Raw genomic sequence first — 12,932 nt, 5'->3', positions numbered from 1 at the left:
TCTTCTTTTGCATCCACATTCTACAGATGGGGACAGAGATGAGGCACAGAGAGGTTAAGCATCTTGCGGAAAGTCACACAGCTAGTTAGGAGCCAAGAGGCTAGAATCCAAGTTCCCTGGTGCAGGACATGCCCAGCCAGTGACGTTGTTGCACAGTATCTGTGTGAGTTATTGTGGGTTAATGTTTGCAAATAAGCAATTTATTCATGTTATATTCTTAGAGAATAGTGTATTATTGTCTAAATCATTTAAAATATTCTTCATTGATAACAAACCCTTTAATTGTTTTTTAAATCTAGGAGTCTGTTCTAATAAAATGATATTTGCCTTTTTTTTTTTTAAGTTGGAACTTTTTTTTATCCTCACCTGAGAATATTTTTTTAATTGATTTTTAGAGAGCGAGGGAGAGGAGTAGCGATGTTACCTGTATGTGCCCCGACCGGGGATCTAACCCACAACTTGGGTATGTGCCCTGACCCGGAATTGAACCCACCACCTCTTGGTGTGGAAGATGATGCTCCAATCACCTGAGCCACCAGGGCGACATTTGCCTTTTAAGAACTTGGTGAACAAATGTCAGTCTCTGAAAGGAGGCATTTAGGAACTCTGAAGCCATTTTTATCGGGTACCAGAGACCCCAGAGGCTCCTCGGCTGCGGTGTTGTTTTTTAATGTGCTGATTCACATGTATAAAGTCAGTCGCGGTCACTTCTGGACGCTGGTAACCGATGACATTGAAGAAGGGTGTTGTTCCTCTCTGGCTGTGTAACCTGACGTGGCCCCGGGCGCAGCCTGGTCTCGTTTGGGGACACCTCCTCAGCTTCCTTTCCGCCCTCCGTCCTCCGTCCTCTGGCGTGGAGACCGACCGGAGGCAGGGAGCGCGCTGGCTCTGAGTGGCGCCTGAAGGATTGTTTTCATTCCACATACTTTCTCCCTGGGCCTGGCAAGTCCTTCTGCCCTGTCAGAGAATAGCAGTGGGTTATTTCAACACAGCGGGGACTCTGGACATCTTAAAGATGTGTTTTTTCTCTGTCTCCTCACCCATGGTCAGAATGGGAAAGCACACACACAGGGCAAAGCTGACAAATCGTATTCGTGGTCCGAGGTCGACTGCACGTTGGAAAATGGAGGACGAACCTTGTCCCCGCGCTGATCCTCTTCCTTAGGAATCGAAGCCGCGCAGCCGAGGGGAAGGGCCGTCCTTTACCGTCTCCTGTCCACTCTGGCTTCTGTGTTTGGTCGTCGGGGGTCCTGCCTCCTGCTCCCCGCGTTTTCTTAAGGACCCGCCACGAGCACCAGCACCTCCCAGCTGTGGGGGAAGAGGAACCATCAACATGGTTTTAACACTCTTTGTGCTGATGAAACATTATCATGATGAGTTGAGCCAGTGAACACGTGTAAATAGCTATGGTTGCATTCATTTAATTCATACTTTTGGATGAGGCCCTGTTTCTTTGTGGAAAGCTTGGAGGAGTTCTGAAGAAAGTGAATAATTCAACTTTCACCCCTAGGTGACCGCCCACTTCACGGAGGACTTCTCTCTGAACTCTGCCATTTCTTATCTGATGGGACTCAGCGGGGCCCTCTTGGTAAGCGGCCTGTCTGTCCTCGTGGACTGTAGCCAAGGTGCCGGCAAGGGCTCAGGCCAGGGGCCGAGCAGGACCACGGTGTCACCTTCTTTATCTCAAAGAAGCATCTTGTCCATAGTCACAGCCTCGTCTTATAGCTAGAAGGTTCTAAAAGATTATCTGGTCCTAGCCCCCTCCGCCACCCTCCCCCGTGTTTTGGTGATGAGGATGCAGAGGCCTAGGTGGTGGGTTGACAACTCCAGGAGCAGCCCAGGGCCTCCGAACCTTCCAGCTGCGCCTCCTCTTCCTGCTCCCACTGCCTGGGCTCCTGTGACTATCCCCCCCCCCCCCCCCGCCCCCCTGGCTTCATTCACATTTTAATTCCTTTAACTTAGACCACTCAGGTTTTCTCTCACTGAGAACAGAAGTCCGCCTTTGCAGGACAGTCTCACCGTCTTGGGACAAGTGACTGTCCTTTTTCTTGCCCGGCGAAGGACTTCAACAAATGGAGCTTGGGCAAGGGGTTAGTTATTGGACAAGAAAAAGAAAAAAAAAGCATTAACACATTTAAACTATTAACTATTAAAACTATTAACACATGCTTTTTATAATGAAGCCCTCTCCAAGCCTTTAAGAACAGGGGAAGAGATTTATAGATTGCACTACCTAAGGCTTGCCACTTTTAGTATAGTTAAACATGCCATATTAGAAGATGGATAAAAACTGGGGTAGACATTAGCCATGTGCCCAGGAAGATGACTCCCCTCTAACCCTCAGCTGCTCCTGCTGTCCCATGGGGTCAGAACGCCGCCCTCAGAGGGCCATGTGAGAGCTGAAGGAGTGGGCGTCAGACTGAGGGCACAGTAAGTGCTCAGTTAAGAGTGGTGTACTTGTTGGTACTGCTGAAGCTGTTTTTAATACTGTCATCTAATGGGGAAAGTTCTTGGTCCAGAGCCTACAGGGCTGGTCCAGAGGGCTGCTTCCAGCCTGCGCAGTGTCTGGACGTCAGCTACGTCCTGGCGTGCTTGCTGTGCGTATTCCACGTGCCTTCGCAGTCTTACATCCGTGTTCTCTTCTCTCCCGCAGCAAGCTTCTCCGAGAGTCGTCCTCCACAGCCTCGAGTTCGAGGATGCTCTGTGTGCCCTGCTGGTGATGGCCGCCCCGATGGCCCCTCACATAACCTCCGAGCTCTGGGCAGGTAGGTGGGCATCCTCGCCCAACAAGTTACTGCTCCCCCGAACGTGCTCAAGCCTCTTGCAGAACCTGATGCAGGATCAGATGTCCTGCGCCAGGGGCCTGGGGTTTGGCATCTGTGCTCGTCTTGTGCTCGAAATAGTGGTGCTTTGTGGTCACCCCACCTAAAGGGAAAGACACCTCCCCCTTTGGAACAGTGTGAGTACCAATGTCACCGCAGAACATTCACCCAGCCTCCTGGCGCCCACACGTCATGACCCATGTCATGTTTTTAAGATAGAAACTCATGGTTAGTCCCACTTCACAGATGGAGAAAGGGGCCCCGTACGGACAGTGCAGATCTGAACTGCACCCACTGAGGCTGCCATTCAGGCCCCTGATTCCTCAGCCGGGCACTGCAGCCGGTGTGACCTCCTGAGGCTCAGATGGTTCCGTGTGCATGCCTCTTCCCCACCCTCCCTTGGAGATCGGGTTCTGGGTTCCGGGGTGGGAGAATCTGCTTTAAAGGCTCCTGGTGATTCTGATGCACAGGCAGGTGGGCTTTGTCCTCAACGGAAGACCTGCTGTCAGGTGACAGCCGAAGTCAGGGCTTCCCCATGCTTTCCGGTCTTGGGGCAGCCTGTCGAGGATGTTTTATAGGGCCCGCTGGTGGTTCTGAAAAGCCATCGCTGCAATACCCGCATCTTCTCCTCTTAAGAAATAATTTGAGCCTGGCCGGCGTGGCTCAGTGGTTAAATGTCTGACCCCATGAACCAGGAGACATGTCCTATTCCCGGGCAGGGCACATGCCCAGGTTGTGGGTTCAGTCCCCAGTGTGGGGCATACAGGAGGCAGCCGATCAATTTTCTCTCATCATTGATGTTTCTATCCCTCTCTCCCTCTCCTTTCTTCTCTCTGAAATCAATTTTTAAAAATATTTTAAAGAATAATAATTTGAACATTCTCTGTATTAAGCCACCTTCTTTAACTATTCTTTTCCTTTTCTCATCTCCATTTTTTGTAATTTTAATATGATATGGAACTATTTTATACAATAGTATGAGGTTTTAGTCTTTTTCTTTGTTAGAAGGAAAAGAATGAAATTTACTTGCTGTTAAAGCATCTTGCCCGAACGAGTCTCAGTTCACTTAGGAAAGCAAGGGTCGTCGGTGTGTTTCTCTGCAGTGCCCGAGTCCCGGGCCCGGCAGGTGCGGGAGGGCCGCGCTGAACCCTGCCATGGCCCCTGGTGGGAATGGAAATGAAGTGACAGGTGCTGAGCAGGTGGCTGTGCGGGTCCCAGGCCCTGGGCCCCAAAACCTTGTGTTCAGTGGTCTCCTGTGACCATTGGGACGTTTCTCAGGAGACGGGCCGCCTAGAATTCTGGGTCGACACGGTGCTTTTATCCGGGGCCTCTGAGAAGTAGCAGACTTCACCACGGCCCGTCCCACATGTGCCGACCAGAGGCCCGGAAGTCACACAGAAAGCACCGGCTCCTGAAATAAGTGCGTTGGCCACACACGCTGCCAAAAACGTCATTCAGTCTTTCAAAGACCAAACGGAGCCGAAGAGACAGGGAACCACAAGAAGGAAGTGGTGACTGGGTGCTGTCCTGACCGGCTCCCAGTGAGGGGACTACCGTGGTGGGGGGTGTTCTGTGATGGGTTCTGTGAGCCCTGGACGGGGGGGTTGTGATTTTCAGTGACACTGAGTTAGTGATTTAGAAGGAAAGGGAGTTGAGGAGGTAATTGTGTAGGGACTTCATGAGGGTTGAACACGTTCCAAGAGTGAAGACACAGGAGGCAAGGAAAGGTAAGAACTAGCAGCGTTTGAGAGACAGCCTGGCCGGTTGCTCAGTGGTGCGACCCCCAAAAGGGTCGCAACCCACAGGTTGAGAACCGCTGGGTTAGATCATCAGCCCATGGACTGAAAGGTCACAGGTTCGATTCCAATCAAGGGCATGTACTTGCGTTGCAGTCTAGATCTCCAGTCGGGACACGTGCAGGAAGCAACCAATTGATGTATCTCTCACATCGATGTTTCTCTCTCTCTGTCTCTCCCCCTCCCGTCCACTCTCTCTAAAAATATTAATAATAATAAATAAAAATAACAACAGCGTTTCCATATAGATGGGAATGGGCTGTCCTGCCAGCGAGGAACAGAAACCCCCGCCGGGTTCCATGCAGGCTCTGCCTCCCACTCTTTTTAGGGAAGCAGAAGCCCCTGGCATTTGCACGGCAAATATGACGGTTTCTGTACGTCACGCAGGTCAGGGCAGGGGGTGGCCTTGGGGAAGCACACGGAGAAAGTCCAAGCGCAGCTGGGAAGCGCCTGCAGGTGTGAGATGCCAGGAAACGGTTTACCAACAACGCAGTTCTGATCCCCGTGAGGGACCTCTTCCCAAGGAAGCGGCACGGACATGGCCCTGAAGCTCAGTCCCGCACGCTGACACCAGCCAAGGGAGCACCTCAGGCAGGTGGGTGCCAGGGTCCCAGGTGTGAACACTTGTTCTGAGCCGAGGGTCCCGGGCATCGAGGGTCCCAGCTGACACTCGCTGAGCCTGCAGTTCTGCTGTGTCCTCAGCCACAGGCCGCCAGGCACACCCCTGTGTTAACAAGTTGGGTCTGTTACCAGGGCACGCAGGGCTTCTGTGGGCAAAGGCTACAGTGATGCGGCCTTGCTTCCTGTCCACTTGCTCGGCATGGCGAGGGCTGGACGAGGCACGGGGGTCAGACGCCACAGCGTCCCTACGTCCCCCCTTGTGTGTGTGAGGCAGGCCTGAGGCTGGCCCCGAGGAGACCTGGTGTCCACAGGAGCCGTGACCACCCAGCACTCTCTTCCGGTGGCTCGACCTCGCCAGCTCTCCGAGTGGGAGGTGGCTTGATTCGGTTATTTCCCAGGAAGGTCAGTGACGACAGCTCTCCCGGGGGGGCAGAGGAGGGCCGTGGGCCAGGCTGGGCCTGCACGGCGGCCTTGTGTGCAGGCCAGCCACTCCCAGCTGCACTCAGACTTTCTCCACGAGCTTCCCCAAGGCCAGCTTCGCCCTGACCTGCCTGACGTACGGAAACCGTCGTATTTGCTGTGCAAATGTCAGGGGCCTCTGTTTCCCTAAAAAGAGCGGGAGGCAGAGCCTGCATAGGACCCAGGGGGGTTCTGTTCCTCGCTGGCAGGATGACCCACTCCGTCCATATGGAAACTCGCGGGCCGGCCGCTATAAATACGCGTCCGGGTCGCTCCAGGAAGGCCGGGCTTCCTCGTTCACTCACAGGGGGACTTGTAACCGCTTCTGCCAAGGCCCCTCCATCGGGCAGCATCCTGTGTGATGCCTCGCGGAGGTTCCTGAGTTCTTCCTGGTGCGGCTGGGTCACAGGACCCGCCATCCTGGGCCAGCGGCTAAAATAAGGACATGGCCATCTCGCTCCGTGACCTCCACCTTCTACTCAGACGTGAGTGTCAATAGGCTCCCTTCTGAGGAGCAAGCGGGCAGCTACTTCCTGCTTCTGCTGGAGGCACATGTGTTAGAAGCAAAGCAGGTTCGTTGGCGAGCACAGGAGCCCCAGCTCCCAGGGGCCAGCGGGGCCCAGGGACCTGTCCTGTCCACCACTCGATCGCCGACCCGAGGGGCCGTCGCTTCCCCGAGATGGACGGACAGTGCGGGGTTGCAAGAGCGCCCGATAGGAAAACAGACAAAGCTGCAGCAGGGACGCCCGTGGTACTAACGCGAGAATCAAGACAAGGTCAACAGGGTAAATCGGACCAGTGCTGCTCAGAGTGGCCCGTGGCCCTGCCGGTCGGTCACACACAGTCCTCGACGAGACAGGGAGCCTGTGCTTAGGAGGTGCGTCGGGTGTCACTGAGCGCACAGCGGAGACAGGGCGGCCGCAGCTTTTGGTGGCGAGGCCTTCCCTACGAAGGGAGCAGGGTGTGTGGATTCACGTTGAGGCGAGTTTCCACCTCCTCGCAGACGGGCACGTCAAGTAGCTTCGCAGTGAATACTCCCAAGCCATCCCTAGGATAAGATTTGTAAAAGAAACATCACAGACCAATAGGGAAGAGAACTGCTTGAATAAGATTAGGAAAGTTGACTGTGTGTGTTTTTAAGTAATGCCCAGGCATCTGTTTCTCTATGTGTGTACGTCCTGCACATTTGGGGGCATCACCTGAGCTCACGAGATCTGCAGAGGCTTCCAAATCAGAGCTTTCCTTTGTGGGCACCCCAGGTAAAGCCTGGGCACCGACAGCTGGCCCTGCAGCCCTGTGGGTGCAGACGGAGCAGGGAGCCCCTGGGCACTGCGCCTCAGCTCAGGGTGCAGCGAGAAGCACTCGGGGGTTCATTCCTTTGCCGCTGCATGTCTGACCCACCCTGAGCCACGGTCAGCTCTCCCCAGTTCCATGATTGGCAGGAACGCCTCCTGGAGGGGGAGAGAAGCCGTGGGGCCTTCAGACCACCGTAGTCGCGGCCCAGAGAGGAAGCCAGCAGCTCGGGGTTTGGGGATCCGCTCTCAGCACAGAGGCGTTCCGTCCCCGACAGAACTGCAGGGACCAGCGTGGACCAGCAGCCCGGTCTTTCTAGAACGCGTGTCCATCCATCATAGCTCCGGGCACTGTGAGAAAAAGCTGCCCGTAGCCTGGGGATAAGCCGGGCCAGAGTCAGTGGGGAGCAGCTGGTAGGCTCGGAAAAGCTGTGGCGCAGCCTCCAGAGACTCCTGTGCGCTCAGTGACCCTCTGGCCTTGACCTTGCAGGCCTGGCGCTGGTGCCCAGGAAGCTCTGCACCCACTACACCTGGGACGCCAGCGTGCTGCTCCAGCCCTGGCCGGCTGTGGACCCGCAGTTCCTGCAGCCGCCCGACGTCGTGCAGATGGCCGTGCTGGTGAGTGGTTCCCGCAACCCCCAGCACAGGTGGGCCTGCGGGGCAGGGCCTGTCCTGTCGGTCTGGCAGTTCTGTGGCCTTTCTGGCCCATCCCGCCCTGCCCGCCCGTCTCCTTTGCCCGAATCTCCATCTGAGGTCACCAGGTACCAGTGTTGTGCATGAACCCTCACGCCCTCGGGGTTGGAAAGTGGGAAAAATAAACCTGTCCCGCATTCCAGGGTGATCATCTTCCTTCCGAGCTGTCTCCAGCTCTCTCAGCCTCATTCAGCTGCTCTTGGTTCCAAGCGGGGAGGGGGTGATGGTGAGGAGGTCGGCCGTGGAGGGCACCCACTCTGAACACTGTGTTGCAGAAAGGCTACATCAAATTCCTCTCGCTCCTCGCTCTCTCATTGCACTTGGTCCTCCCAGAAGCGGGTGCTGCCTTGTCCTTCTTCCTTCCCCACACTCCCTTCCCCCAACAGACAGCGGGCCCTTGGCAGGACGTGGTTTGGGCACCTGGCTGCTGCCTCTCAGCACTGCTGGTCTCCGGCTTTTCTCCTCAGATCAACAACAAAGCCTGCGGCAAAGTCCCTGTGCCCCAGCACGTGGCCCAGGACCAGGACAAAGTCCACGAGCTCGTCCTGCAGAGCGAGCTGGGCGCCAGGCTCCTGCAGGGGCGCAGCATCAAGAAGGCCTTCCTCTCGCCCAGGACGGCCCTCATCAACTTCCTGGTGCAGGAGTGACCCCACCGGGTCCCCAAAGGACCTCCGTCCAGGCCTGGACGACGAAGAAGATGCTGGCCAGGGCAGGGAAACACAGAAGTCCTGAATGTTTACCTTCGCGCTCCGGCAGATGGGCATCAGCAGTGTGCCCTGTGCTGTGGCCTGGTGCAGGGGGAGGAGGGCAGCCTGCCCCCCGCATTACCTGGTGGAGGAAGCCATCGACCCCATTGAAGCCACCAGAGACGGCCAGGCGGGCACAGGAAGTGATGGGCATAGCACCATGCCTCTCGAGCAGCCTGGTGCTTCTGGATCCAGAAATGGCACCCCCAGGGACACCCAGGAACTTGCGGGTAAACCGAGCAGCCCCATGAGGCTCGGGAGCAGCATGGACAGTCCCTCTGAACGGGTAACAGCCTGGGCATCATGGTGGGTGGCTCCTCGCTCAGGCCAGATGGGAAAGCCGTGTGGGTCCAAACACCCAGCACACGGATGGACGCCGGAGTCCTCAGACGTTGCGGTGCCAGTCCCTGTGCCAGCGTCCCCACTGCTCCTCAGCTCCACCCTGTAGGTGGCATCCTCCCCCGCCCCCCTGGATGCGCCCACCACCCGCCGGGCGGAGCACCACTTCCTTCCCTGAGTGAGGAGCCGCTCGGCTAACCGCCCCCTCGGGGTAGAACATTTGCTGTGCAGCGAGGCGGAACCAAGCCGCTTCCAGCCTCGGCTGGAACCAATCTCAGAGCCACTGCAGCCCCGCAGGGAGTCTGCTCACTGGGCCCCAGATGGCAACGCTGCCTTTGAGACCGTCCCCAGAGCAGGTTCACCACAGAGGATGGGACAGGCGCCACCCGGCGTTGCCTCCTGTGTTCGGGCTGCCGCAGTCCGGCTGCTGGGAGGTGGCCAGGAGCCACCTGTGCTGGTGGCGAACTAGGATCATCCTGGCTTTACGTGAAGTCAGCAGCTCGGTGCTCCCACCAGAACTGACCGTAGCCACTGATGAATATTGATGGGAACAGTGGGGGAGCAGCTAGCCATTGTGTGATGCTGAAAATCCTTTTTCTCTGCCATTTTTCTGAAGTGGCCTCGAGGGCGGTCCCCCTGCAGCCCAGCAGTTAACAGATGCCTTTCTTAATGCAATAAAATGTTTGTCATGTATGACTCCGGGACATCTGTGTGATCCTGGAGTTAACCAGGACCAGACTGAGACTCTCCGTCACCATCAGAGCGTTGGCTGTGAGCCCGACTCCACGTGGAAGCTATAAAGTGAGACGCATGGGGAACAGGCCGCCCGTTAGCAGCAGCGATTAAGTCACTGACTCTCAGACTTGGCTCGGACTGAATACTGTGCCTGGTCCCTATGCCCAGAAACCCTGATCGAGCTGGCCCTCGGTCCGCTGGGCATCCGGGACCTGGCAGGCTCCACCGGAGAGCCGCCGGGTTCATCGCTGCGTTTGAACCAGGGTGTCTAACTAGTCCTCTCTCCCTCATGTCCAGCTTCAGTGGGACGTGTTTGGTCCAGGAACGCAGCATGATGGAGTGAGCTGGGAAGATGAGGACGGAAGGGAAGGTAGGGCCACAGCTCCAGGCAGGCATCTAAGGCGTTCCCAGAGCGGCCTCAGTGCACACAGCCCGTGCCGCGTGCCAGCAAACGCGTCCGAAATACAAGAAATGGGTGAGGACATTGGGTATGAGGAGTGAAGGGCGTTTTTGCTTGTCTTGTTTATTCCTACCGTAAGCCGAGCGGTCTTGACCCCATCAACAAGACGAGGGCAGGGAGCCCGTTGTTGGCACACGGTCTGCCCAGAGCCAGGGCCAGGAAAGCCTCGCGGCTCCTGGATTGACGGGGCGGCTTTGGGGAACTTTCTCCAAGAGGAGAACGCTTTGGCTCAGCGGCACTGAGAGATAGCACAGTGGAAGCCGAACCCAGAGCTCTCCTCCCCGGGGGTGGGGAGGGGGTAGGAAGTGATCTCAGCTCTTTATTAACTGCCTCGATTAGGTCAAAACTGGACTCGACAAGTTCTCTCACATTATGTCATTTAATTCCCACAAACACCCTGGAGGGAAGGAAGTATCTCTCATAAATATGAAGAAACCCAGGCTCCGAGCTTCAGTAATTTGCTATTTCCACAGCTAATAAGTAAAGAGCCAGGATCCAAGCCCAGGCCTTCTGGCCTCCAGATCCCCTCCCGGCCCCCTCTGGGCACCAGTCCCCCCTTGAATCTCGCTTGAAGTACGACAGTTGGGAAAGTTGAGGTGTTGGCCGAAAGCGGCATTTCAAGCAGAGTCGCTGGGGCTCCCCTCCTGTGAGGGCCCCGGTCTGGGAAGCTGGGAAGTCAGGGCGGTGCCCTCAGGACAGGGGCAGGTGTGGGTTCCTTAGGGCTGAGGTGTTGCCCACCCAGCGGGAGACCCAAGCTCCAGGTCAAGGTCAGCATTATTTCTATCAGAGAAATGAATGAAGCGAGTTTGTGCACAGGGAGAGCGGTGCCTGTGAGAGGAACAAGCAGAACATCTGCTTCTGGGGCTGGGTCCCTGTCTGACGCCCAGAGGGTGGGCGGCTGGAGGCTCTCGTCCAAGCTGATGAGTCTGAAGACCGGAATCTGGGGTGACCAACAGTGAGCAAAGGGCAGTCTCCCCAGGGTGCTGGCCGGGAGGGAGAGCCTGGAGCGGCCAGGAAAGTCCTGTCCAAGGGTGGGCCGAGGATTGTGCAGAAGGGTTGACCCCACTCCAGGCCCCATCAGTCTCCGCCTGCCCACGTGTGGGAGGGGCACAGGGGAAGTGGTAGCCTGGCCGCTGCAGTCATGGCCTGGACACCAGCACTCGTGACTCACTCCCCTGCGCCTCGGCCCTGAACTTGAATTGCAGTCCTTGCCTGACCTCTGAAGAGCATGCCCTCGCCCCCACCCAGCATGCCGGAGCCACGGGCGTGATCCCCGATATCAGCAGCTGGAATGGTTACCATGTCTGGAGGACCCATTGGTGCCAATGCCTATTCTCAGTGTTTACCATAGAAGGGGCCTTGCTCAAGTCCACGCTGGAAAAGGTGACAGAGCCAAGATTCTCCGCATTGCTCCCCAAGGCCGTTATGCCAGCCCGCCCTCGAACCTCCTGCGTTCTCCAAGGCAGCCCCATTTCTGACCTTTCTTCTGGGCGTCCCCAAAGCACCTGCCAAGCTCCCCCTTCCTCATCTGTGGCGGGGAGACGCTCGCTGGGGGTGCACACCTGGGGGAGCACCGCCCCCTGTTCCGAGGCACCCAGCTCAGCCCGGGTCTCTGGGAGCCTGGGACAGACCACTCCCCAAAGCCATCACCTCTGACAGACAGATACACAGAGCCTCCTTTGGGTCCCATCAGTGAGATCTAGAAGTCAGGGGGTCACCTTTGCTCAACCCCACATACCTCTGGGAGCATCCCGTGGAAGGGGGAGTGGGGAGATCTGCCCGGGCTGTGGCCACAGCGGCAGCGGCTGGCCTCACAGCAGCCTGGGCAGTGTCCTCCCAGATTATTCCACACAGGACAGGAGAGCCTCATCTGGAGGGGCTGAGGGGTGGTCCCACCCACAGGAGACCACACCGCCACGCCTGCCGCAGCTGCAACCTCACGGGCTGCCCTCAGAGCCAGGAGAGCCAGGCCTGGGCCCCTCTTCTTCAGACACAGGTGAGGGCTGTGCGCAGTGGGTGTCATGGACACGGGGGTCAGTAGGGGAGGTGGGGCTGCCCGGTGGGTGATGACCTTCACTGGGTCTGGCATGTCATTCATCAGGCAAAAGGCCTGTCCCTTCCACTGGAAATGGGGTAGCAGTTAGACAGACACGAGCAGAGCAAGGACGATGGGCCAGGTGCAGAAGGTCACCAGGGCAGAATGTCCCGGCCACCGGCAATGGAAGAAATGCAGAGCAGCATTGGAGATAAGTTTGTTAATCAGAACCTCGCCCTGGGGACGCCTCTCCACCCTAGAACGCCTCCGGTCATGCAGGTGGGATTCTCCTGACCTTTTCTCCCCTGGTACATGGTGAAGCCATGTGCTAGGCCCCCACCCCTAGAGGAAAACAAGGGGGCCGGAGGAAGCCCCATCTAACTTCCGGGCAAGGACAGAAGATGACTGGACAGGCCCTGATAAGTCAGCTGGCAGAGGAAAGCATTTAACCCCCGTTCTGAGGGGCTAAAAGGATTCCTAGCCCACACCCAGGCATCTTGAAATTCCTCTCGGGGTGTACTTTCTCTTTGCCCAATAAATCTCTAGCGAGTCTGAGTCTTGGCTCTGAATTCTTTTCTCAGCCAGAACTCAAGAACTGAGGTTACGCAGAAGATGACTGGACAGGCCCTGATAAGTCAGCTGGCAGAGGAAAGCATTTAACCCCTGTTCTGAGGGGCTAAAAGGATTCCTAGCCCACACCCAGGGCATCTTGAAATTCTTCTCCAAGTGTACTTTCTCTTTGCCCAATAAACCTCTAGTGAGTCTGAGTCTTGGCTCTGAACTCTTTTCTCAGCCAGAACTCAAGAACTGAGGTTGCTGAACCCAGGTCTCATCTGACCCCACAGGTCAGACACCTGGTGATGGGAAGAGGCCAGGGCAGGCCAGAGTGGCTTTGTCAGGTGGTCCCCAGAGGGGCTCCCTGTCTGTGGGCAGG

General features: G+C 56.7%; 1 protein-coding gene across 1 annotated transcript in view; it reads left to right on the top strand.

Moving 5' to 3' along the window:
- Positions 1-9,472, top strand: part of LARS2 (leucyl-tRNA synthetase 2) — a 102,510-nt gene extending 93,038 nt beyond the window's left edge. Inside the window, exons 18-21 of the mRNA XM_015561289.1 lie at positions 1,511-1,588; positions 2,654-2,765; positions 7,481-7,608; positions 8,151-9,472. Coding sequence (XP_015416775.1) covers positions 1,511-1,588; positions 2,654-2,765; positions 7,481-7,608; positions 8,151-8,330 — 498 coding nt within the window. The 3' untranslated portion in view covers positions 8,331-9,472. The remainder of the gene's footprint in view (positions 1-1,510; positions 1,589-2,653; positions 2,766-7,480; positions 7,609-8,150) is intronic.
- The last annotated feature ends 3,460 nt before the right edge of the window (positions 9,473-12,932 follow it).

Source organism: Myotis davidii, unplaced genomic scaffold (assembly GCF_000327345.1).
Source record: "Myotis davidii unplaced genomic scaffold, ASM32734v1 scaffold395, whole genome shotgun sequence".
Lineage (NCBI taxonomy): Eukaryota > Metazoa > Chordata > Mammalia > Chiroptera > Vespertilionidae > Myotis > Myotis davidii.
Note: the sequence above shows the minus strand (reverse complement) of the source record. Positions and strands in the feature narration are given on the sequence as shown.